General features: G+C 41.6%; 1 protein-coding gene across 1 annotated transcript in view; it reads right to left on the bottom strand.

Annotated features, from left to right (window-relative positions):
* GPR158 (G protein-coupled receptor 158) overlaps positions 1-24149 on the bottom strand; it is a 340854-nt gene that overhangs the window by 8169 nt on the left and 308536 nt on the right. Inside the window, exon 8 of the mRNA XM_065399964.1 lies at positions 4401-4539. Within this exon, the coding sequence (XP_065256036.1) occupies positions 4401-4539 (139 nt within the window). The remainder of the gene's footprint in view (positions 1-4400; positions 4540-24149) is intronic.

Genomic DNA, 24149 nt, shown 5'->3' with positions numbered 1-24149 from the left:
TACAGGAGGCTAGGCTCCTTGGTTGGACTATATCTCCCATGATGAATCATCTCTCTTCTCCAATATAGTTGGGGGAAATATTTCAGTTTTCAATGAAAAGACAATTTTTTCCATGGAAAATGTTGACATTTTTAATCAAAAATTTCATTTGATCAAAAACCCAATTTTACTTTAAAAATGGTTTTGATGCAAAATTTTTAACCAGTTCTCATATTTTTCATATAAAATTAGTACAAGTTACTTTAAAAATAATTCTATTCTGGCAAAAGGCAGAGACTGAGTAAAACTTGATAGCAATTGGACGGGGGTGTGACAGCAAGCCCACCTTGATTATTCACTGGGCCCCAGTATAAGTACTAGGGTCCCGCCAGTGCTGCCACTCCTGCCTCTCTGTGGGAGAGAGCAGATCCTTTCTGCTCTCAAGGAGAATGGAGCCCCTGCTACCATTCCTGGGAGGACAAGGAGGCCATATGCCAACTGCCCCAACCTCTCTGGGAGGGGAGAGAGGGCCCCTCCCACCAACACTGCAAAAGGGCATTGGGGTCAGAGTGCAGGGGCAGAGGTACATGGGTGGAGCCACGAGTGCCCCATGACGTGGTGTCTTAGTCGGATGGCTGTTCAATGGCCTGGCAGATGTAACTATAGCATTTTTAGAACATCCATTACTGCTAATGCCTTGTAAAAATACGTACAGTATTGTTCCAAAGTACTGCATCTCAACACAAAAAATAAAGGGACATTTCAAGAGCACTAACTGGCATTCTCAGCAAGAGGCCAAAGCCTGTATGGGTCATGGAGACTGATGTATTCTGTCACCCACAGGTCAAGCAGAAGGCATGCTGGAAACATCAGCTCCTGTCCTGCGGAGCTGGGCCTTGCTCTACCCAACCGTGGTGCAGAGAGGAGGTGGGGGTGGGGGGGCACCTGGAGAGCAAGCCCACCCAGCCCCACGCTCACCTCAGGCAGTGTCAGCTCCTGTCTTGTGGCCCTGGGCCTGGGCCTGGGGGTTGCAGGGCAAACCCGACTGGCCCCACACTCATCCTGGGCACTTGCTGCTAGAAGGAGCCCCACCACAGCATCACGTGGTGCAAGTCAAGGCTTTGCCTCAAGCTGAACATGCATGCAAAGGGCAGTTGGTGACCTGGGATCAGATTTGGGGGGGAGGGGTTGAGCTTCCCCTAGTCCTAGCCACCTGCTGTGCAGGGCCGGCTCCAGGCACCAGCTTACCAAGCAGGTGCTTGGGGCGGCCACTTCGGAGAGGGGCGGCACGTCCAGCTGTTCAGCGGCAATTCGGCGAACGGTCCCTCACTCCTGCTCGGAGCGAAGGACCTCCCGCCGCAGATCGCGATCGCGGGGGTTTGTTTGTTTGTTTGTTTGGCTGCTTGGGGCGGCCAAAACCCTGGAGCCGGCCCTGCTGCTGTGTATGATTGGGGCTGCTGTGTCTGTCCTTTACTTATGCTGTTCAATGAGGTAGTTTGTTTGTAAATATCAGACTGGAAGAAAAGATGAGACCGGCAGTAATTTCTTTGATTTCCATTGATACGGCCAAAAGCCAGAAAAAGCATTTCGCACTTTGAATTGCATGTTACTTGTCTGAAGATGAAGAATGTTGAAGCTTATAGGAGGTAGCGCCACTCGTAACCTAACTGAACCACCTTGGCATAAAATGCCCAGCAGAATTCATTTTCTCGTTATGGGGTGGAGATTTTGCTTCTCTACAGTTGTCTAATTTTGTCACCGTTGTATTGTTCCAGCTCTAGCTATATATACCTAAGTTCTTATATGGCATGCATCACTGTGGTATTTGAGTGCTTCCCCTAATTACTGTGCATACACAATCATACATTTCTATGTTTCCTCCAATTTTCAGAGACTGGACTGTGGTTTGTGGTGTTATTTTGGGAAGGCGAGCCCAAAGAAGTGGATTTTGCATTTTGCTATGAAGATGCAAATAATCATGGTTGTTCTGATCTCAACCCATCTCACCCAGATTGGTGGCCAGTTGTTGAGAAGTTCCATCTCCTACATAGACAATTTTCACTCAAGTTTGACACATGGTCAATTGTTTCCTTTTAAGGAGATTGTATGTGTCTTGATGTTGACTATACACATTACATAAGCATAATATTAACTAACTTGAACTACATCACAAAATACCATGACCTGCCACATAGTAACTCCATTTTACTCATGTGCCACGACTTATGTCACTAATGTATCCATTAACAAACTGTATCATATATGTGGGTGGGAGAATTGAACATAAGAACAGCCATACTGAGTCAGACAAAAGGTCCATTTAGCCCAGTATCCTGTCTTCCCACAGTGGCCAGTGTCAGGTGATCCAGAGGGAATGAACAGAACATGTAATTATCGAGTGATACACCCCCTGTTGCCCATTCCCAGCTTGCCACAGCATGGCTCCATCATGGTTTCACTTCTGCTGCCTGAAAAAATAGTTGCTATCCATCACTAGTCCTATTGTTAATACTGATTGATGGGAAAGGGGGGACTCACCCTCTCATCTTCATATGCTAATTAAATAAAAATCTATTTAAAAAGAGGGATTCCTGTACACAAACTTAGAGGTGGTTTTGAAAAGGGAATGATACCTGATATGCAAATGATTGGCAAATATCAAAAAGTTCAGGGTTTGATTTGGATGCTCATCTGAATTTTACTCAAACTATATTAAGCTGCTGGAATTGTCAAATATTATGGTGTTTATCTCATCAGAACAGGTTATGCTGTAAGACATCCAGTGCATCCAACTTTTCACACATACTCTGTGAAAATGCTTGGATTTTGGCTGTTTGGGTTACACCCAGAATTTAGGGAGAAGGAGGAAGATAAAAATGAAAGAGGATGGGAGAATAAATGCACAAAACATTTCAAGAAGATTTAGTTTATGTTGGAATATTCAAAATTTTAGAAGGGGTCTTACATTTTCCAAACCAGTTCATTCATCCCTATTTAATTATGGTATATGATCTCTTATTTCAACAGAATGCCAATACATCCAACAGTAAGAGAGGCACAGGGCAAATATAACAAACAGCAAGGAAGGAAAAAAACACTAGACCTTGTGCTGAAAGGAATAATTCTTCACCAGCAGGAATAGAGAATAAATGACCTACCGGCCTCTTCCAGTTCACATTTATATGATTCTTTCCACTTCCTTATTCTCACTGTGCTATATTTACACTGAGAGAAGCAGCTATTCCAGTCAGTGACAGACGGGAGATGTCTCCAGAACTGCACATTCAGAAAATGACAGCTGGTCTGGGCATTGCAAGGACTATAAGAATGATAATAAAAGAGTCTGGAAATCTACTGAATTTTTGAAAAGATGAGCTGATCAGAAAGGAAATAAAATCAGATTTATAGAATAGAGGGGAATTGTCAAAAACTCCAATGTTGCACCTTGAGTGGCATGGTAGAGTTGTCAGCTGTGATGAAGGAAATGGGGAGGGAAGAGAGTTTAGAAGGAAAGATGAGAAGTTCTGTTTTTTCTGTGTTTGGTTTGAGTCAACTATGAATCATCTAGGAAGACATCAGAAAGGCAGCAAGAGACATGAGCCTGATGAGAGGGGAAGAGGTAGATTTGAGAGTGGTTAACACAGAGATGATAAGAGACTTTAGGAGTGGGTGTGGCTGTCCAAGAGACAAAAGGAGGAGGTAAGCAAAAGGAGACAACAAAAGACATAAGAATCTCACATAGAGACAATTTGTAGACTATACCAGTATTTTGGATTTTCCAGGACAATTTTATTTCTGCAGTGAAAATTTTGCAAAACCAAATTTGATCACCCCTAATTTTTTGTTACCATTACTATAATTTCCCACAACTAAATTCAGGGTAAATTATAATCCTTATAAGACAAGAATTTTCATACATATTTGTTATAGTATTACATACATAAACAGTATATAATTATTGATTTATTTTATATCCAGCATATAAACCACTATGCTTCATTCACAAACCAATATAATTATCTCAAGGATTTTCACTTGCTGATCTGTTACACACCAGGAAGAATTCACATATACTAATATACTTAATTGCCAGTTTTTGGGAGATACAAACCAGTGTGTGCTGTGTAAATGAATTAAAATGGACAGTAGTTCTGTTAAATCTAATTTGTTATATATATTAAATTTTGATCCAATTGACATAAAGAACATGTAAACTAGCTATACTGAAAAAACAAATCACATGATTAATAAGTTGATTACACATATTTTCCAGTCCTATGAGAACATTAGGTTTAATAATGTCTTAATATGCAAATTAAAATATTTATGAGATCCTTCCGTTATCCAGATTACCCATTTTAAATTGCACCACGGGAAACCTGAAAGATAAACAGTTAAATACTAGATCTACAGTCACTTGCCTAATTGTATGGAATATAGCAGAGATAATGAGCTCATTGTGAACTGCAACAGTCATATAACGTGGCTCATGAAATGCTGATGGGACTGTCCGCACTGCATAGCAGAGATAAACACCCCACAAGAGGAATAAAAATTCAGCTGTGAGAAGAACAAAAAGAAATAATTTGCCATTAGTTTTATAGATGAAAAATAAAGGAAATTTGAAGTTATATAGCATGTTCTATATGTCTGTGTATATATACATATAGAAACATATAGACAATATGTATCATAAATATAGATATTCATACACAAGTGTTCATATACTTTCAGATATTTTAAAATTGACATTAATATTTAACATTTAACTTCAAACATTTAATTTTTACACAATATGTCATTAGACCAGGAACCTTTGCCTCCACGTTTTCCCACTATTTTAGTTTACAAGTGTTAAAACCAACCTTTAGCAATTTCTTGTCTGCTTTTCAACTTGATATGGTAGAAGCCTGACATTATTTGTAATACATTTCTGATTTTTATCTCAGGTTCCTGTTATAAAGGCAGCTACAAGTGCCATTTCAGTTAAGAGTCTGTAAGCCTTTTTAATATGAATATTTTATTTAAAGGTTTATAACTCAGCTGTAACTATTTCTTCTGGGTTGAAGTACATCCTCTACTCACTTTAATTATGTTGTGCCTATGTTTTATAGACATTATGAGCCTCTTTTGAGGAGCCTAAGGACTTGGTAATTACAACGACACATTTCTCCTTAATAAGTAAGAAATAGGCGATGAAAGAAACAAAATAGGGATGGATGAATGCTCAGGGTCAGCTCAAACCATCCCTGTATGAAGGGACTGAACTGAACTTCACACTCAAGAGTTTGCATTTCAGTCAATGTTTCACCGTGACACAATTTTGTTTGTGACACAAACATCATCTTTCACATTGGCCCAGAAAATCCCACATTCCAGGGATCTATCTCAGGGGTGTGGTTATTAGAACACCCTATTTCTTTCATCTCTTCTCTTCTGACATGGGATGTCCTTCTCAAGAACTGGGATGGAAGTGGCCAGCCCTGTCTTGCCACATGCAGTGCCAGGATCAACTCCTGGAACATGGCTCTTCTGGGCCAGTATTAAGACATGACGATGTCTATGTTGCATTGGGTTTGCTGAATTTTGTGACTAGTATTTCGCTCATGACACCGCTATATATTTACCACCCTAAATTATATATATGCTCATATACATAATGTTGTTTTCTGAATTCAGGTTAGTTATATTAGAAACACGCCTTCATCACATTTCACCACATCATAACTCCTAGCTACAGGCTCGTCTGTTAGATCAGCAAACAACCAGCATACCATGTAGGTACCTAAATAACCTTATCATTTTCAGATTTCTTCCCATTGGAATCAGTGGCAAAGCTCCTATTGACTTCAACTGATGGAAAATTGGGCCCTAACACAGGAAATGTGAGCCAGGAGAAAGAGGGAAAAAATTGTCAAGGATACACTGCTACTGTTACTAATCAAGTAACAATACTCTCTCTCTCTCTCTCAAAAAAAAGTATATTATCTCATTCAAACATTACCATGCTGGGTAGCTCTGCCCTAGAACATCTTATGCTCTATTAGAAGCAAGTTCATACACTATTAACACGAGAAAAGAGAAAAAGTAAAACTGTGGCTGTCTATCTCTGGAATTAATTCACCTGTATGAGCTAATGGAAAATTTGCTATAAATGCTCCTTCCCTCTTTCTACTTTTATGCTTATTTTTGATACTGTATTTAAAAATATTATTGGCCATCCACAAAAAAGGAAACTTACAGTAAGAAATACAGATAATTTTTGGTGTTACTTTATTTTTCTTTTTGAAAATTCTATCTACATAATGGACACCTGTTCCATTTAATTAGTAACATCACAAGTAATGATTGGCAAAAACAGCTACCAATCTGGTTTTGATAAATATGCAACAGTTTGGAAGGACCATATTTGAAATAGTTTCTGAGTTAAGTCAGAAACTATTCTCCTAGTATTTTAGATCTACCAATTCTAATTTTGGTCTTGTATGCAACCAGGAAGTGCAACGGCTTGAGAAAGTGAAAATGAATTCAGCATTATGTGAACTTCTTTGTGCCTCAATAAAAGAATCAGTGAGTTTTGAGCAAAGCTTTGAGTGGTTCTTGTTTTAATGTGAGTGGTTTGCCCAGCCCTAAATCTATACATTTGCTGACCAAAAGTTATGTATCTTCTCACAACTGCTAATATGTAGCACTTTTATTACTCTCTCTCTTTTATGTCTCCCCCCAAAACCAACAATAATTACTATTAAAAATGGAACAAACAACAGTTTGATTTGGGATTTTTAAAAGTGTCTCTTTGGGGACCCATAGTACATCTTTTGTGATTTTTTTGACTGGGTCTATTTTTGGGCTTCTCAAATGAATGTAAAGTAGTACAGCAGTACAGCACTCTTATGTCCTATACTGACTGCCTGGGCAAATTGGGTACTAGTTTCATTTCACTACCACTTCATTGGCTACACTGCCAGTGAAGTCTATTACTATATCTCATAAATATCACCAAACTAGGAAAGATCCACTGAAATATTTTTTCCCCAAAGACTTGTCTGAGCACATGGAACACAACTTCTGGTTTAATTAAATTCAAGCAAACCTTAACAAGCTAAATAGCAATCTTAGCCTTTAGAACTATTTCAAAGACATTCAGTGTTCATTTGCGTGCTCTCTTTTTAAATATATTCTTCTCTTAAATCTAGAACCACAGCACAAAAAATGTGTAGTTCTAACTTGGTATTAACTTCAAATACAATTAAAAAAAGAAAATACTGTAATAAACTAAGGTAATAAACATATCCCTCATGCGTCTGACGAAGTGGGTGTTCACCCACGAAAGCTTATGCTCCAATACATCTGTTAGTCTTAAAGGTGCCACAGGACTCTCTGTTGCTTTTTACAGATCCAGACTAACACGGCTACTCCTCTGATACTTGAAACTAAGGTTGGTACAGCTAATTCATTGGCTCTTCTAAGGGTCTACAGAAATTTCTCATTGACCCAGCAGAGTTTGAGAGATGTGCCACCAGAACATATTGCCCCTGCTGTTTTTACAAATTCTGTCTTTCAGTCCAGTGTCATCCTCGATAAACAGATATTAACAGTACTGTAGGACAGAACAATGTCAGTGCTAGCTGCCAAGGAACGATCAAATTCCTGAATACTACACCTAGGGCTCTCATTTCTTTTTCTCCTGAACAACCAAACCAAGTGAGAAAAACCCAAATCTGTTACTGATACAGGGAGAAAGTGATAAGTTTCAAGAGCTAAGTGAGGATATACACTGAGAGTTCCAATAAATAAGTCTGTTAAGTGCATGGAAAGAGAAGTTTAAAACGCCATGTTCTGAAAATACCTTTATTGCAAAAAGGACCCTGTCTATCTGGAATAACTCTAAAGAAGGCATTGTAATGACTCTATAGTTACAGTGCAGTAACCAAAAGAAGACTTTAACTGTGTTTCCAGATACACTGTAATCTCTTAAAATATCCCAATAAGCAAGTGAAATGGAATAAGCCACACTTCAATTAGCAAAGGTCAATTTCAGTGGGCTTTCATGGGCATAAATGATGGCAGAATTTGATTCTAAGTCAAAAGAAGTTTTGTGCATTTCGTTTTCACATATGCAGGTAAATCACTCTTTCTAAGCAGCCACTTATACTATTATGACTTTAATGCCAACAACAATGGAATTCAAAGCATGTGTATAATGGAGCACAGCAGACAGTTGCACTATTTAATGTAAAATGTTTCTATCAATGCTTTTCATTTAGAACAGAGGTGGCATTTCTGACTACAGAAAATAATTAGCATGACATCTAGTATATTACACAAATTGGAATAGCTTTTAAAATGCAAGGTAAAATAAGAGTGTATATACTAGCTAAGCCCAATATTATAATAATTTAATTAGCAATAGCAAACAAAATATTCTGGTTGAGAAACAATTTATCATCCAAAGCACCAATTATATATCTTAAATAGATCATGTAGAAGTTGTGCTTGAGGAAGAAAATTAGGTTTATATAATTAACTTCAGGCTAACACCGTAATTTACAAAGAAAATCTGCAGATGTTACCAAATTTTGCTGCGCTTTTTTGTACGTGGGCATTGGACAACATATTGTGATTCTGAATATAAAATTAAGACTGATATGGATAGAACATATATAAATAAATGAGTTTTTTAAAAAATCAAGTAAGAGCATGGAACACACTTTTGGAGTACTGAAACTAATTCAACAAGAGAAACTGAACACTACTGTCTCAACTATCATCTAAATAGCGGTCACACAAAAGACCGCAGAGGAACCCCAGGGATGATTAACATTGTTGATCATGCACTATCCTAGCCAGTTTGTGCCACTCAACTTTTAATGATAAATCTGCCAGGTTTGAAATGAGGATTTATATTTGACTCACTCAGGAATGAAACACTCAAGAGAATGGAGTAGAGGAGTGCATGGGCAAAAGCTAACGGACTATACAGGTATATTGCCAAAACTGCTAATAAATGTTTTGCAGTGTAGCAATGTTATATCACTGATATGCTACAGTAGACTTTGTAAAACTGCATTAAAATACGGTAAGGTGTAGGGTTTTGGACTAGCACTGTAGTGGTTTTTTAAAAAAAATAAGGGATGGTGACATCTTTAAGAGAAGCAGTGAGGTATATTTTGACCCACGAAGTACTAAAGTGGTATTTCAGTAAATGAAATCGGTCACACTTTATATTAATGTTATATTTACAAATAGTTTATAAAGGGCTAATAGATGGTATGAGCACATTTTAGAAATTTATAAGTACACCCGAAGAAGGTGTTTTAGATGGTTATGAGGGTTTATAAGCAACCTATTGGATTCTATAAGAATCCGTAACAATTGAGCAATCATTTATTTAAATATCTACTAACCAAGTCTAATAAATAGTTTTTAATGTAAAATTTGGCCATAAAACTCAAGAGATGAAGCAGTAGGAGCAAGTAGTAGGAAAGAAGCCTGAAATAGGCATCTGTATTATATCAACTGTCTAGTGACCAAATATGGAACTGGAGGTCTTTAGAATATGCAGAAAAGATGCAAAATGGAGGGCAGAAGCAAAAATAGCCAGAGGGAAAGAAGCAAATGGTGTGGATTTCTTTTATTAGCCATAATATTAAAATTGTCTATAGGCTCAGTTTAATACTTCACCATTTTTGAAGTCATTAAATAACAATACTAAACAAAAAGTCAGGTGGCAACTGGCGCATTACGGAGGTAAAGTGAGGTCTAAACAAAGATCTCCCTCATAATAGGATACAACATGTAATTACTTCTTTGTCCTTAGTGGTGGAACTGTGTATTGCAACTTCACATATAGCCATGTGTACAAGAAATGTTTTACTTAGGCCTCTCATTCTTGTTGAAAGAGTAACGGAAGTCGTGACATTACTATAGTTGCTGCTTGCTACCTGGATAAATAGTTCGTTATACTTTTCAGGGACATGAGGACCACTCTGACATCCCTTATTCACATGAGCACCAGTCTCTGTTAATTAGTGTTTATCTCTAAACAGAGCTCTTGTTCTAACTGATACTGTTTCCTCTGCTTCAATTCAGTTGGAGTGGGCAACAAATAATGTTCTTGCACTGTTCCATGACCCTAAGCAGTGTGATACTTTCCATGCAGCATGTTGGACTAGGGACTAATACCCAGACCTGTGCTGGGTCATATCGTTTGCCAATCACCTGCAGCCAGTGGCGTGTACTGTACTTAATGATTTTCCACATAGCCAATATCGTCGGTCATTGATTCAGATGGGAATGCGTCTTCCGATTATAAGGAGCATACCAAAGCCTAGATGGAACGTCTGGAAGGCAGATTGGGGCTCCTATACAGAGTACTTTGAACAGAGCATTGTAACAATCCCATTAAACATCATCTCCGTGGAAGATGCAAATCGTCATTTCTGCTGTGCCATTTTTAAAGCTGCAAGTGCAACAATTCCATGTGGCTTCCAACCTGAATACATTCCATGTTTGAATGAGGATTGTGCAGACTTGCTGAGGCAGAATGAGCAGTCAGGTGATCCAGAGATTGCAGACCATCTTATAGAATCAAAGGGATTCCAACATAAGCTGAAGACTGGTTCAGTTTTTCTTGACCAGACCGTGGCATACAACACAGTTTGGCACATGGGCCTTTTGGTGAAATTGTCTAGATCTATGACAAGTTGGTTTGTATATGCAATGGCTTTGTTTTTGAGAAATCACTATTTCTGTGTGCACATTGGTAACAGAACAAGTGGTTGGAGGCACCAGAAGAATGGCCTACCACAAGGATCAGTATTATCTCCAACATTATTCAATTTACATTCGAATGACCTACCACATATCAGATCTCACAAGTTTGTTTATACATATGACATATGCCTCGGCACTCAGTCACACTCTTTTGACATACTTGAGAGTGTTTTGAATGCAGATATAGTGGCTATGGCTGATTATTGTCATCAGTGGCATCTGATACCAAGTGAAAGTAAGACTGTTTTGAGTGTTTTCCACTTACATCATGCCCAAGCGGGGAGAAAGATGAATATAGTTCTCAATGGTCAGTGAATAAAGCATGATTCACACCTGGTTTATCTAGGCATCATGTTGGATAGAGCTCTCAGCTATCATGATCATCTTACAAAGACAGCAACTAAGGTCAAAATACACAACAATCTGCTCAGAATACTGGCTGGAACTACATAGCCTTTGCACTCTGTTATGCAGCAGCAGAGTACTGCGCTCCAGTATGGGCTTGCTTGTCTCACACAAGGATGATCAATGCACAACTTAATTCCACTATGTGTATTATTTCAGGCACACGTAAATCTACTCCTCTACCATGGTTACTGGTTGTCTGCATATTGCTCCACCCAGTGTTCACAGAGAGGAAAACGTAGCAAATCTCATGACAAAATTGTGTGATATGCTACATCTATAGTTAATTAAAGACTTGTTTAATCCACCACATGGTCATCTGCCTTCACAGCGCCCATTGTGGATAAGTTTACCGGGTGAGGGATTTACAGTAGAGGATGCATGGCGAGCTTCATGGTCCACAGAGATAGTGACAAATAATTCTTGTCTCGGACCCCACTCAATATCAACCCAGGTTTGATTTACCATGAAGACAATGGTGCCTTCTCAACAGGTTTCATACCAGACATGGAATTTGTGCCGCAGCAGAATTTCAGTAGCATTTTATAGACAGTCCATAGACAGACAAGCTTCCTGTTTACCCAAACTGAAATCCCCAGAGGATATGATTCTGTACATTTCAACTTGAAAGGTTTGCTACTAGATGTTTGAAAACTATTTTGTGCAACCCTTTCCTTGTCAAAAAATTTTCAACTAAACTTTTTTCCATAGAAAAATGCCATTTAATCAAAATAGGAGTGTTTTGACTAACATTTTGTTGCTATAAGATGGAATGGATAGGAGAGCACGCCACCTCAGACTAATAGCACACAGTGATTAGGGCACTCACCTGGGATGTGGGAGACCCAAGTTCAAGTCCTTTCTCTGTTTCAGGTACTTGAACCTGGGTGTCCTACATCCCAAGCAAGTGCCTTAATCAAAGGACTATTGGCTATTCTTAGTGGGGTGTCTTTCTCTCAATATTTTTCATGAAAATTTTCAGGTCTCAGATTTGTTTCACATTTTGAAACCTTGACATTTTTTGTGAAATGGAATTTCTGTTTTCTGGCCAGCCCTAATGTTGAATACTACTTACTCATTGGGAATGACATAACCATGGGTTGCAGAACCAGGCCCTTACAAAAACAAAACAAATTTGTAGGATATGACTGACTATTCTTATTCATCAGGCACAAGAAATGGGCTGCACATTCTCCATTCCTACAGAAAGAAAGGGCGGGGGAGCAAAAAAACATAGAGCTGTTAACATCTGCATGCAAGAGAAAGCATTAGCTCACAAAACAGGGCAAGACAATGTATCCTCAGAAATGAAGTGACAACAGTATAACTGCAAGGTAAGCATTCAGGGTGGATGGACAAATGAGAGATGTACTGAGACACATATGAGAGTAAGACAAGTGTTGCTATAAAGGCATATGTGGATGTACATGTAATTGGAAGGCAAAAGACAAAAATAGGGTGTAACTTAAATATCCCATATACACGAATGGAGTTTTTAAATGATCTCTTCCACTGTTCACTACCTTGTTCTCATCTAGATTACATCTTATCCAGTCTTTGTGTTACCCAATTAACCAGTTTTATTGTATCCCCCAATTCCTAGGAACAGTGGCTGTTTTTAATGGCATTTTTACATTATTTTGATAGCAATTCAGCTATTTCATGTTTTTAGTTCATTTGGAACACTTGACCTGGTTATCCAATACACTGAGCCAAATTCATGCCATATTCTACACCAGCGGCCCGTCAGGGTAATCCGCTGGTGGGCCGCAAGACAGTTTGTTTATATTTACCGTCTGCAGGCCCGGCTGCCTGCAGCTCCCATTGTCCACGAATAGTGAACCGCGGCCACTGGGAGCTGCGGGCAGCCGTGCCTGTGAATAGTAAATGTAAGCAAACTGTCTCATGGCCCACCAGCGGATTACCCTGACAGGCCACGTGCGGCCCGTGGGCTGCAGATTGCCCACCATTGTTCTACGCCATTATTCATGCCTGGTGTAACTGAACCATAATGTCAATTGTACCAAAGATGACTCTCCCCCCTTTTCTATTTAAAATTGAATTTGTAAATGTCCTTTTTTGGTGTTTTGCACATTTCGGTTAGGAAGGGCAATGATAAGCTTGCACTGTGTAGTGCATGTTTACTATATACAGTGGACCAGATCCTCATCTGATGTAGACTGATATAGTTCTATTGACTCGATCAATTTATACCAGCAGAAGATCTGGCCCTGTATGTTTACAATGTATTGTATAACAGGGAGTTGTCTGTGAAAGTTAATTATTGTTCTTGAACAATGAAGTGTTCTTTTAATGCACATGCCTCTGACTCCAAAGCCTCCTATCTCCAATGTAGTTTATTAATTATCTTAGCATTAATTGGCATTTTAATAAAACTTTCCCTACGATTTAGACTTTCTTAATAAAAAGGTTTAATGTCTACATTCACTCCTAGCTGCCATTTACTTTAGCTACAGTTCATATCCACTTTTCACATATGTAGCTAAATCGGTACCATCCACACAAAAACGTGCAGATGGGGAAAATGCATGTGTAAAAGACTGATGGCTTTAGGGTGTACAGCTTGCAATGCATTCTGCATGCTGTGAGAAGGATTAGAACAGCGGTTCGCAAACTGTGGTTCAGGACCCCAAAGTGGGTCGCAACCCTTTTTTAATGGGGTCACCAGGGCTGGCGTTAGACTTGCTGGGGCCCAGGGCCGAAGCCCGAGCATGACCCCCCACATGACTCCTACCTGCCCCACCCCCAGCCCGGGGCCCCGGCACTCTCCCTGTCCCCTCCCCATCCCACGTTACCTGTGGGGGGAGGCTCTGTCCTCCTGCTGCACCGGATACCGATTTCTGAAGTGTAGGGCTCTCCCAGGAACCCTAGTGGTGAAAGGAGCATAACTTGGGGCTGCCGGGAGGTCCCAAGCCAGCAGCTCCTGCGGTGCGGCTGTACCGCCCCCAGGCCAGTTCTCCGGCAGGGCTGTACAGACCCCAGACAGAAGACGCAGCTGCGTGGAAGTGTTGGGGGTGGGGCTGGGGGCGGTACAGCTGCACTGGAGGAGCTGCCAGCGTGAGGCCACCCTGCAGCCCCTAGTTCTGCTCCTTTCACCACTGCAGTTCCCAGGAGAGCCCTGCGGTTCTGAAAATGTGTCTTTCCAGTATGGCGTACTGGCAATAAATATCTTAATGGTACGGAATACCTGACTGTACCTGCTTACTTGCACCACTGTTTATAAACATATACTGTTGCATTGTATTTTCCAGTGGTGATTTCAGTTTGTAAAGTACCATTCTGCACTGTGTACAAGGCTCCTGCTCTCTAGAGGTGGCCTTCCAAATCACTGTCTAATCTGGCACACCTTTCATTACACTTCTTTCAGAGGGGAAACCATTAACAATTACAATTTACTATAAATTTTCTAGGCAATTATGAAGTATGTACTGCTTGCAAAACACAGAAGTATTCCATTACACTGAGGACATGTTTTCTCAGAATACTGACAGATTAGAACGCTAATTAAACTCATAACACTGGCTATTCGATTTTACTCAGTTTTAACTAGCATTTTATTTCCTCAGTCTACTGTCTTTATTTCAAGTTCTGTTTGCTGAAATTCACTGAGCCATGGATCTAGAAAGCCGGCTGTTCCGTCCATTTAACTGCTCAGACTGTCTTTTGGAAGCTAAGTGAACACAATTTTAAAACAGAAAAAAATACTATGCCCTAGATTCTTCTTCTTCTCCCTGTAAAGTCTCTTTCCGCTTTGCTGCACTCCACTTCTCACCTGGAGGGCTACGCTGTTTCATATTAAAAGTTCCTTTTCACAGACTGAAAGGATTTTCAGACAATGCAAGGATCTGTAATCCATTTATATTTCTTCAGTTCTGAATTGTTTCCTGGATCATTCTGTTACCAGGGTTTTATCTATCCCTTTTAACTAAGCTATACTTATTTCAGTGTCATTTTAATCTTCAAATCAAAACAATATGCATTCCTTTGCAATACACCATATGTGGCAACTATTAATTACATGGGGCCAAATCCTTCCATCTTTACTGAGGCACAACTCCCACTGACTTCATTTGGGAGCAATTTGTGATCTGACTGCCTGAGCTCAAGCCTCTGAACATAGTCTCACCCACTCCCATCCCCTCCCCCTCTCATTTTATCCCCTCCATTATTCCACCTGCTTTTCCATTCACTCAGTTCTTCTGCACTGACTCCTCTCCATACCCCATCTTCATTACTGCATCTACTCTCCCACCCACATTCTCCTTCCCCAGCCTCCCCCTCAATTTCACTGTGTGTGTGTGTGTGTGTGTGTGTGTGTGTGTGTGTGTGTGTGTATACAAAAGGTAAAAAGGGAAACAGAAAGAGAGAAAAGAGAGAGAAAGCAAAGGAAGGAGGAAAGGTGAGAGAGGGACGACAGAGACTTTGAGCTCCTTACCACCAGCTTGACATACCACTAGAGATTGAGTGACAGGGAAGCCCTGGGAACTCTTCCCTGTCCCCTCAGACAAACCGCACAGGAAATGGACATGCAAAGGGGAAGCACCCACGGGGCAGTGCAGGGCCGGCTCTAGGATTTTTGCCGCCCAAAGCAAAAACAATTTTGGCCGCCCCCCCCCCCCGTTTTTTAATTACCCCACCCCCGGCCCCGCCTCAACTCCGCCCCTTCCCTGCCTCCTCCCCCCAGGCTCTCAAGCCTAGGAAGGAGGGAGGGAGGGAGGGGGAGAAGCGGCACCCGCGCCGCGGCCACTCGGAGTCTCCCCCTCCCTCCCAGGCTCTCAAGCCTGGGAGGGAGGGGGAGCAGCGGCGCACGAAACAGCTGTTTCGCGCGCCGCGGCCGCTCGGGATCTCCCCCTCCCTCCCAGGTTTGAGAGCCTGGGAGGGAGGGGGAGAAGCGGCGTGCGAGCGGCAGCAGCAGCGGAGGTGAGCTAGGGCGGCCGGGGCACATTTTTAGGGGCGGCATTCTGGCGCCGGCTATGCCGCCCCTAAAAATGTGCCGCCCCAAGCACCAGCTTGTTTTGCTGGTGCCTAGAGCCGGCCCTGGGGCAGTGGTGTCAAAAGTGTCAGAGGTAGGGGAAGGCCTAGACAACACAAGAAGTGGTCAGGGAAAGGGGAGCCCCGGGTTGTCTCCCCAGCCCAGGCCACTGCCACTGAAAGTTCCCAAAGAAGAGGAGACCTGGAGCACCTCCCCATCTCAGCCAACAGCGCTACAGCGAACTCCTCTGAGTGGCAGGTACCTAGCTGAGCATCAGGTTTGGCAGCAGGAGCACAGCCATGCAAGTGTGTTGCTTTGATGGAGCCCTGCATAGGAACTGTGCCTGAGGCCTGGTCTACACTGCCGCTTAAGCCGATGTAAGTTACGTCACTCAGGGATGTGAAAAAATCACCACCCTAAGCGACATAGCTTACATCGACCTAGCACAGTGTCTACACTGCGCTATGTCGGCAGGAGACGCTCTCCCACCGACTTAGCATCTGCCGCTTAGCAAAATCGACATCGCTGGATAGATTGCAACAGCGCCGATTTAGTGTGCCAGTATAGACAAGCCCTGAGATAACAGAATTTGATCTATGCCTCTGTAGGTGCTAAGAAGGGGCAATGTTGCTAGCAGGGAGCCTAATCCTGCACTGTTGAAGTCAATGGGAATTTTGCCACTAACTATGATAGGTGGAAAATTAGGGCTATAATAATTGCATATGGGCGCAAAATATCGATTTCTTGTTCATTTGCCTTAGTAAACCTATGGATCATTAAAGTAATCATGATGTAATTACAAAGCATTTGCCATGAAACACACATGTAGCTGTGTGATAAAGAATATTTGTATGCTATATTTGACTGGTAATTTGGAAATATACTATACTTATGCATTTTGATTTCTTGAGGTTTAATCATTTGTTAAAAATTTAGATTAAAAGTCGGCTGAAACAATAGTAATTTTAGAGGTTTTTTGGGGCTAAATCCCATTTTAGTTTTTTTTTAATTAAATATTTCAGTGGTTTTCAAGTATTACACACAAGTTTATAAGGGGCATAGAGAGGAACCTAGTTAATTGAATTGCTTCATATTCCTAAACAATATTTGTTATAGGCAAAGCTCATAGTGCTGTCTATAGTTAAAGTAGATTGACACTTTCCATGATAAGATCCTGTTTTCAGCAGCTTATAACTTTGCCAATTTTTAACTGTTTAGACTGAAATTTCCCATGCAGGTTGTCTGCCTCCGGCTAAATCTTTTTGGAATGTTTCAGCTAAAACAGTGCAGCTATTTCTGAGAACATGATGAAGAAAAAATAGGTTGTTTTGTCCATTTAAAAAAAATTCTTAGAACCATTTTGTTGAGCTCTAGCACCTCTATACTAAAGCACAGTCTTCAAATTTGGCAGGGTCACTTTGGTGTCAGTAATGTGGTTTTTGCTGTCCCTGGGAAAAACGACCCTTCAAGACTCCCCCCCTCAGCCCACCCAAAAACATCTCACTTTGCAGATGCTCAGTAGAGATTTATTAGAGCTTGGTGGCAAAATTCTCCACCGATTCCATCTGACCGAGTATGCCCCAGCCCAGGCTACTGGAGCTGAGCAAGACTTTCCCTTTAATTGCTCTTCCCAGCAGCCAGAGGCCACTGCAGCACCGGGCACGAGTACTGAGAGCTAGGAGACTCTCCCAATGCTCTCAATGCTCCCCTTATGTCCACTGAGTGAGGAGGAGAAATCCAGAGCCGTCCCTTGGGTACGACGAATTGGGGTGACCACTCTGGGCCCGGTGTTTTGGGGGGCCCCACCGGCCGGTGTGATTGGCTGGCGCGGTCAGTCCCAGAAGCAACGGGTCGGTCCCGGAAGTGACGCATTCGTCACTTCCGCCCCGGGCCCCGCACTCCCCTAGGGATGGCCCTGGAGAAATCAACCACATTGGAATGCACACAAGTGAAGACTGGGGTTCTGAGCAGCAGGAGAGGGGATTGCAGAAGCCAGAAGGGTAGGGAGGAGCAGCGAGGGTGGGTGACCAGAAGCCAGGATAGAGGTTGGATAGCTTAAGTAGGTTATCAATGAGCTCCTGATGGAGACATATTGGCCTCTTATTATTCTTTTTATCTTCATATCAAGATAGTTTTCTGTCGTGCTTTAATATTGTCTCCTTAAGAAACTGCCAGCTCTGCTGAACTCTTTTCCCCCTTAGATTTTCTTCCCATGGGACCTTACCTACCAGTTCTCTGAGTTGTTGAAGTCTGCTTTTTTGAAGTCCATTGTCTTTAGTTTGCTTCTCTCACTCCTTCCTTTCCTTAAAATCATGAAATCTATAATTTTACGATCACTGTCACCTAAACTGACTTCCATGTTTAGATTTATAACCCATTCCTCCCTGTTAGTCAGAATCAAGTCTAAAATGGCTGTTTACTTAGTTACTTCCTCCACCATCTGAAACAAAAAAGTTGACTGCAAACCACAATACATTCTGAAAACTTGTTGGAAATTTTGTGTTTTGCCATATTACTTTTCCAACAGACGTTTGGGTGATTACAGTCCCCCATTATTACCAGGTCTTGTGTTTTGGATATTGTTGTCATTTTTTTTTCTACAAATGCCTCATCCACCTCTTTCGCTTCATCTGATGGTCTACAGTAGATTCCTACCATGACATCACTCCTGTTTTTCCCCCTTGTATCTTCTTCACCCAGGGTCTTTCAATTGGTTTGCCTTTCACCTCCTTCTGAACCTCAGAACAAATACATATATTCTTCATGCATTATGCAACACTGCCTCTCTTTCCCCCATCCTGTCCTTCCTGAACAACCTATACCACTCTATACCACAGAGGATAACAACCTACTATTGCTACCAGTTACTCCATTAGCTCAAGGTATGTTTGTGCTGTGGATCTAAAGTTCCAAAGCAGGCTGATTACCCAGCTGGGGCTCAATATGGTTCCATGTGATGGAATTCCTGTTTTTTCAGATTTTTCTTTAAAAAAATAGGAAATTATATCTATTAATTACATTAAAAGAACATGAAGGTTACAAAGTCAAGCACTCCAAAGTTAAGAAATGCCAGAATTAAGGTTGCCTGTGCATTCTTTTTAAGGTACTATATCATACAGTGAGAGGGAGTTCTTTAGGTACCACAAACTCAAGTGGTTTCTTTGTTATTTTTGTGGTTGTGGCTGCTCAGTGGCCATTATAACATCTTTTATTTGCATGTCAGCTGACAGCCAGCATTGAAAATATAAGTCACCGATTGGTCAATGGTGCACTACAATTGCCCATCAATCAAGTATGTGTGGGGGGGAATATTTGCTTGGGTTTAATCCACAAATATTTGCCATCCATTTCTGATTTTAATAAAAGTTTTATAGACTCACATAGATTATATCTGTCAGTGTTATACATATTGTGTGAAACCCTGGCCCTGCTGAAGTCAATGGTAGAACTCTGATTAACTTCAATAGGATCAATATTTCATTATTTTTATTTGGGTCTGTATATCTTTCTCTCCTGTTTGAGGTTCTGGCTATTAAACTTATTATGTTGCTGTTAGTCCAGTCAGTGACAAGTTTTAAATCTTGTGCTGATATATATTTGGGTCAGAGAGGTCCCCAAGATGAAGAACCACAGTTTGATCTGTAATACTCTGAGCCCTTTGGTTTCATGTCATGTGTTTATTCCTGGCTACCAGAAATCTGTCTGTTGCCAGTTCGGGGACAGAAATGCAGCCCCTAAAAGAATACATTCAAGTTATAAAATATAAGGTTCTTGGATGGGTTTTTTTCAAGCCCTCAGCAAGTCTGCCTCTAAAATCTCAGAACTGTCAGTGGTGCCACAGCTGCCAGTGTTATAGATGCCACAACTTTGAAAGTGACATTGTAGAGAACGCAGGGGAAACAGCAAGCTACAAATAAGACAGTATGGAGACTCACCATTATCCAAGCTCACAGAAGATTCAGATATATTATATTTCTTTAATTTAAATAAAATTCCATTTATAGGATGTTGATTTTTCTCCTCAATACATCTCAGAGTGCAGATGGGGGAATCAGGAACTGTGATGTCCAGTCTTGGTCTAAGACCACACTGCTCTCACCATAAACATATTGTCAAATGTAATAGAAACTTAAATACAAAACATTCACTATTGCTAAAGGGTTTGGATAAATATCAAGATGAGTATGGAAAATACTCCATAAATCCTAACTCCCATAATCTCTGTCAGCATAAAAACTTTATCTCATTATGGCTTTGTAGCAGAACCTTGTTAATTTTCACTTCAATAATCTGCAATCTGGACAATTCTCTCTCTGCCTTTCAGCGAAGATTTGACAGCAGAGTGCAATTATGAACTCTCACATTAGTAGGATTTTATTTTACAAAATATACTACAGAACACTCACTATGTGCTTCTATGAAGCTTTACACTCAATTAAAATTAATTAAATCAACAAGATAAATTTTGTAAGGCAGCATCCTTGGTTTTCATTTTATTATTATTAATCAAATATCTTCACACGTGCTAATTTATAAAATGTAATAATTAGCAATGGAACTCCCAGTCAATGGTGTGAATTAGTGAGGTTCCACACTATGTATTATTTCTCCTGCCAAGTCTCAGAAAGGAAGTATCCTGGTTTTGAAAACACATCCAGTTGGTCAAGAGCTTTTCAGATCTTTAGTTACCACTCAAATCTTCCAGTGTGTATAATTGTATTGCATCTGTAATCTTCTGGTATCTGTGATACTGATTCTAGGATTCTAGGGATATCTGTACAAACATATTTGCACATGTAGTTTGGGTTAACAGGCAAAATGATAAAAACACAAGACATTTCTACTTTTCCTTTTTGTTCAGGCTTATATTCCAGTTTTATCTTCATTCCTATCTGATGCACTTTGATAGCCATCAACAAATCTAGATGTATATGCATCTTGAAATACATTCCTTGTCAATTTTTAACTCTAGGCAGAGGGAATATTTGCCATTTGCATTGGTAATCACATTGGCTATTCACATTTTTCTGTGTGAATACTGTAATTCAGGCTGCTATTGTGGGTACAAAACCAGGAAAATAAAAATCTTTGTTTACCATTCTGTAATAACTACCAGTAGAAGAGCAGCAGGAATGTTCTAATATACTATTGTACCTGATAAGCAATGAAATTATGGGACAAACTAGCTTAATATCTGACAACAACAAATGCTTCACATTTCCCCCTCTTGTTATTGAACTTAAAAGAGAGATGTCTGATGATGATTGAGTTTTATAAACATGGGATTACTGGAGAACTTCCTTTTACATCGTCCGTCACACTTTATTATATTGCATAGGATAATGCAACACACTTTAGGCATATTTCCCACACACCACTGAACAGCACACTAACCCACAGAAACCTTCCTACGAAAAGAAGGATTCTGCGTGGACTCCTCCTGAAGGTCAAAACAACAGACTGGACTTCTACATAGAGTGTTTCTGCTGACGTGCACGGGCTGAAATTGTGGAAAAGCAGCATCACTTGCCCCATAACCTCAGCCTTGCAGAACACAACGCCATCCACAGCCTCAGAAACAACTTAGACATTACAATCAAAAAGGCTGACAAAGGAGGTGCTGTAGTCATCATAACTAGGTTGGAATATGAACAAGAGGCTGCTAGGCAACTCTCTGACACCATATTCTACAGGCCATTATCCTCTGATCCCACTGAGGGTTACCAAAAGAAATGACACCATCCATAGGCGCCAACTTCTTTTGGCGCCGGTGGGTGCTCGACCCCCCCCATCCCCGGCTCTGCCCCGACTCCACCCCTGCCCCGCCCCCTCCCGCCCCCATTCCAACCCCTTCCCCAAAGTCCCTGCCCCAGCTCCGCCCGCTCCCTGCCCCTATTCGACTCCCTCCCCAAATCCCCGCCCCAGCCCCGCCTCCTCCCCTGAGCGCGCCACGTTCCCGCTCCTCCCCAAATCCCCGCCTCCTCCCCTGAGCGCGCCACGTTCCCACTCCTCCCCCCTCCCTCCCGGAGCTTGCTACAGCTGTTTGGCGGAGGCAAGCGTTGGGAGGTATGTGGAAGAGCAGGGACACAGCGCGCTCAGGGGAGGAGGAGGAGGAGGCAGAGGGGAGGTGGGGCGGGGTGGGGAGCTTCGCTGCTGGTGGGTGCAGAGCACCCACTAATTTTTCCCCGTGGGTGCTCCAGCCCCTGGCCTATGACACCATCTGCTCAAGAAACTCCCTGAAGCAGCACAGGAACAAATCTACACAGACACACCCCTAAAGCCCCGACCGGGGGTATTCTATCTGCTACCCAAGATCCATAAACCTCGGAATCCTGGACACCCCATCATCTCAGGCATTGGCACCCTAATAGCAGGATTGTCTGGCTATGTGGACTCTCTCCTCAGGCCCTACGCTACCAGCCCTCCGAGCTATCTTCGAGACACCACTGACTTCCTGAGGAAACTACAGTCCATTGGTGATCTTCCAGAAAACACCATCCTAGCCACTATGGATGTAGAATCCCTCTACACCAACATTCCACACAAAGATGGACTACAAGCCGTCAGAAACAGTATCCCCGATAATGTCATGGCAAACCTGGTGACTGAACTTTGTGACTTTGTCCTCACCCAAAACTATTTCAGATTTGTGGACAATTTATACATTCAAGTCAGCGGCATGGCTATGGGTACCCGCATGGCCCCACAGTATGCCAACATTTTTTATGGCTGACTTAGAACAACGCTTCCTCAGCTCTCGTCCCCTAGCGCCCTTACTCTACTTGCGCTACATTGATGACATCTTCATCATCTGGACTCATGAGAAGGAGGCCCTTGAGGAATTCCACCAGGATTTCAACAATTTCCACCCCACCATCAACCTCAGCCTGGAGGTTGAGTGCACACAAGAGATCCACTTCCTGGACACTGCAGTGCAAATAAGCGATGGTCACATAAACACCACCCTATACTGGAAACCTACTGACTGCTATACTTACCTACATGCTTCCAGCTTTCATCCAAACCACATCACACGTTCCATTGTCTACAGCCAAACTCTAAGATACAACCGCATTTGCTCCAATCCCTCAGACAGAGACAAACACCTACAGGATCTCTATCAACTTAAGCATTCTTAAAACTACAATACCCACCTGGCAAAGTGAAGAAACAGATTGACAGAGCCAGAAGGGTACCCAGAAGTCACCTACTACAGGACAGGCCCAACAAAGAAAGTAACAGCCCCCAACTAAAACCTCTCCAGTGCATCATCAAGGATCTATAAACTATCCCAAAGGACGATCCCTCACTCTCACAGACCTTGGGAGACAGGCCAGTCCTCACTTACAGACAGGCCCCCAACCTGAAGCAAATACTCACCAGCAACCACACACCACACAACAAAAACACTAACCCAGGAACCAATCCCTGCAACAAACCCCGTTGCCAACTCTGTCTGCATATCTATTCAAGGGCCACCATCATAGGACTTAACCACATCAGCCACACCATCAGGAGCTCATTCACCTGCACATCTACCAATGTGATATATGCCATCATGTGCCAGCAATGCCCCTCGGCCATGTACATTGGCCAAACCGGACAGTCTTTATGCAAAAGAATAAATGGACACAAATCATACATCAAGAATTGTAACATTCAAAAACCAGTAGGAGAACACTTCAATATCCCTGGACACTCAATAACAGACTTAAAAGTGGCAATGCTTCAACAAAAAAACTTCAAAAATAGACTCCAATGAGAAACTGCAGAACTGGAATTAATTTGCAAACTGGACACCATCAAATTAGGCCTGAATAAAGACTGGGAGTGGATGGGTCACTACAAAAAGTAATGTTCCCTCTGCTGATAATCACACCTTCTTGTCAACTGTTGGAAATGGGCCACCTTGATTGCATTGACTTCATTAGCACTACAAAAGGGACTTCCCTTCCCTTGGTATTCATTCCTTCTTGTCAACTGTTGAGAATAGGCC

This window comes from Emys orbicularis, chromosome 2 (genome assembly GCF_028017835.1).
Source record: "Emys orbicularis isolate rEmyOrb1 chromosome 2, rEmyOrb1.hap1, whole genome shotgun sequence".
Classification (NCBI taxonomy): domain Eukaryota; kingdom Metazoa; phylum Chordata; order Testudines; family Emydidae; genus Emys; species Emys orbicularis.
Note: the sequence above shows the minus strand (reverse complement) of the source record. Positions and strands in the feature narration are given on the sequence as shown.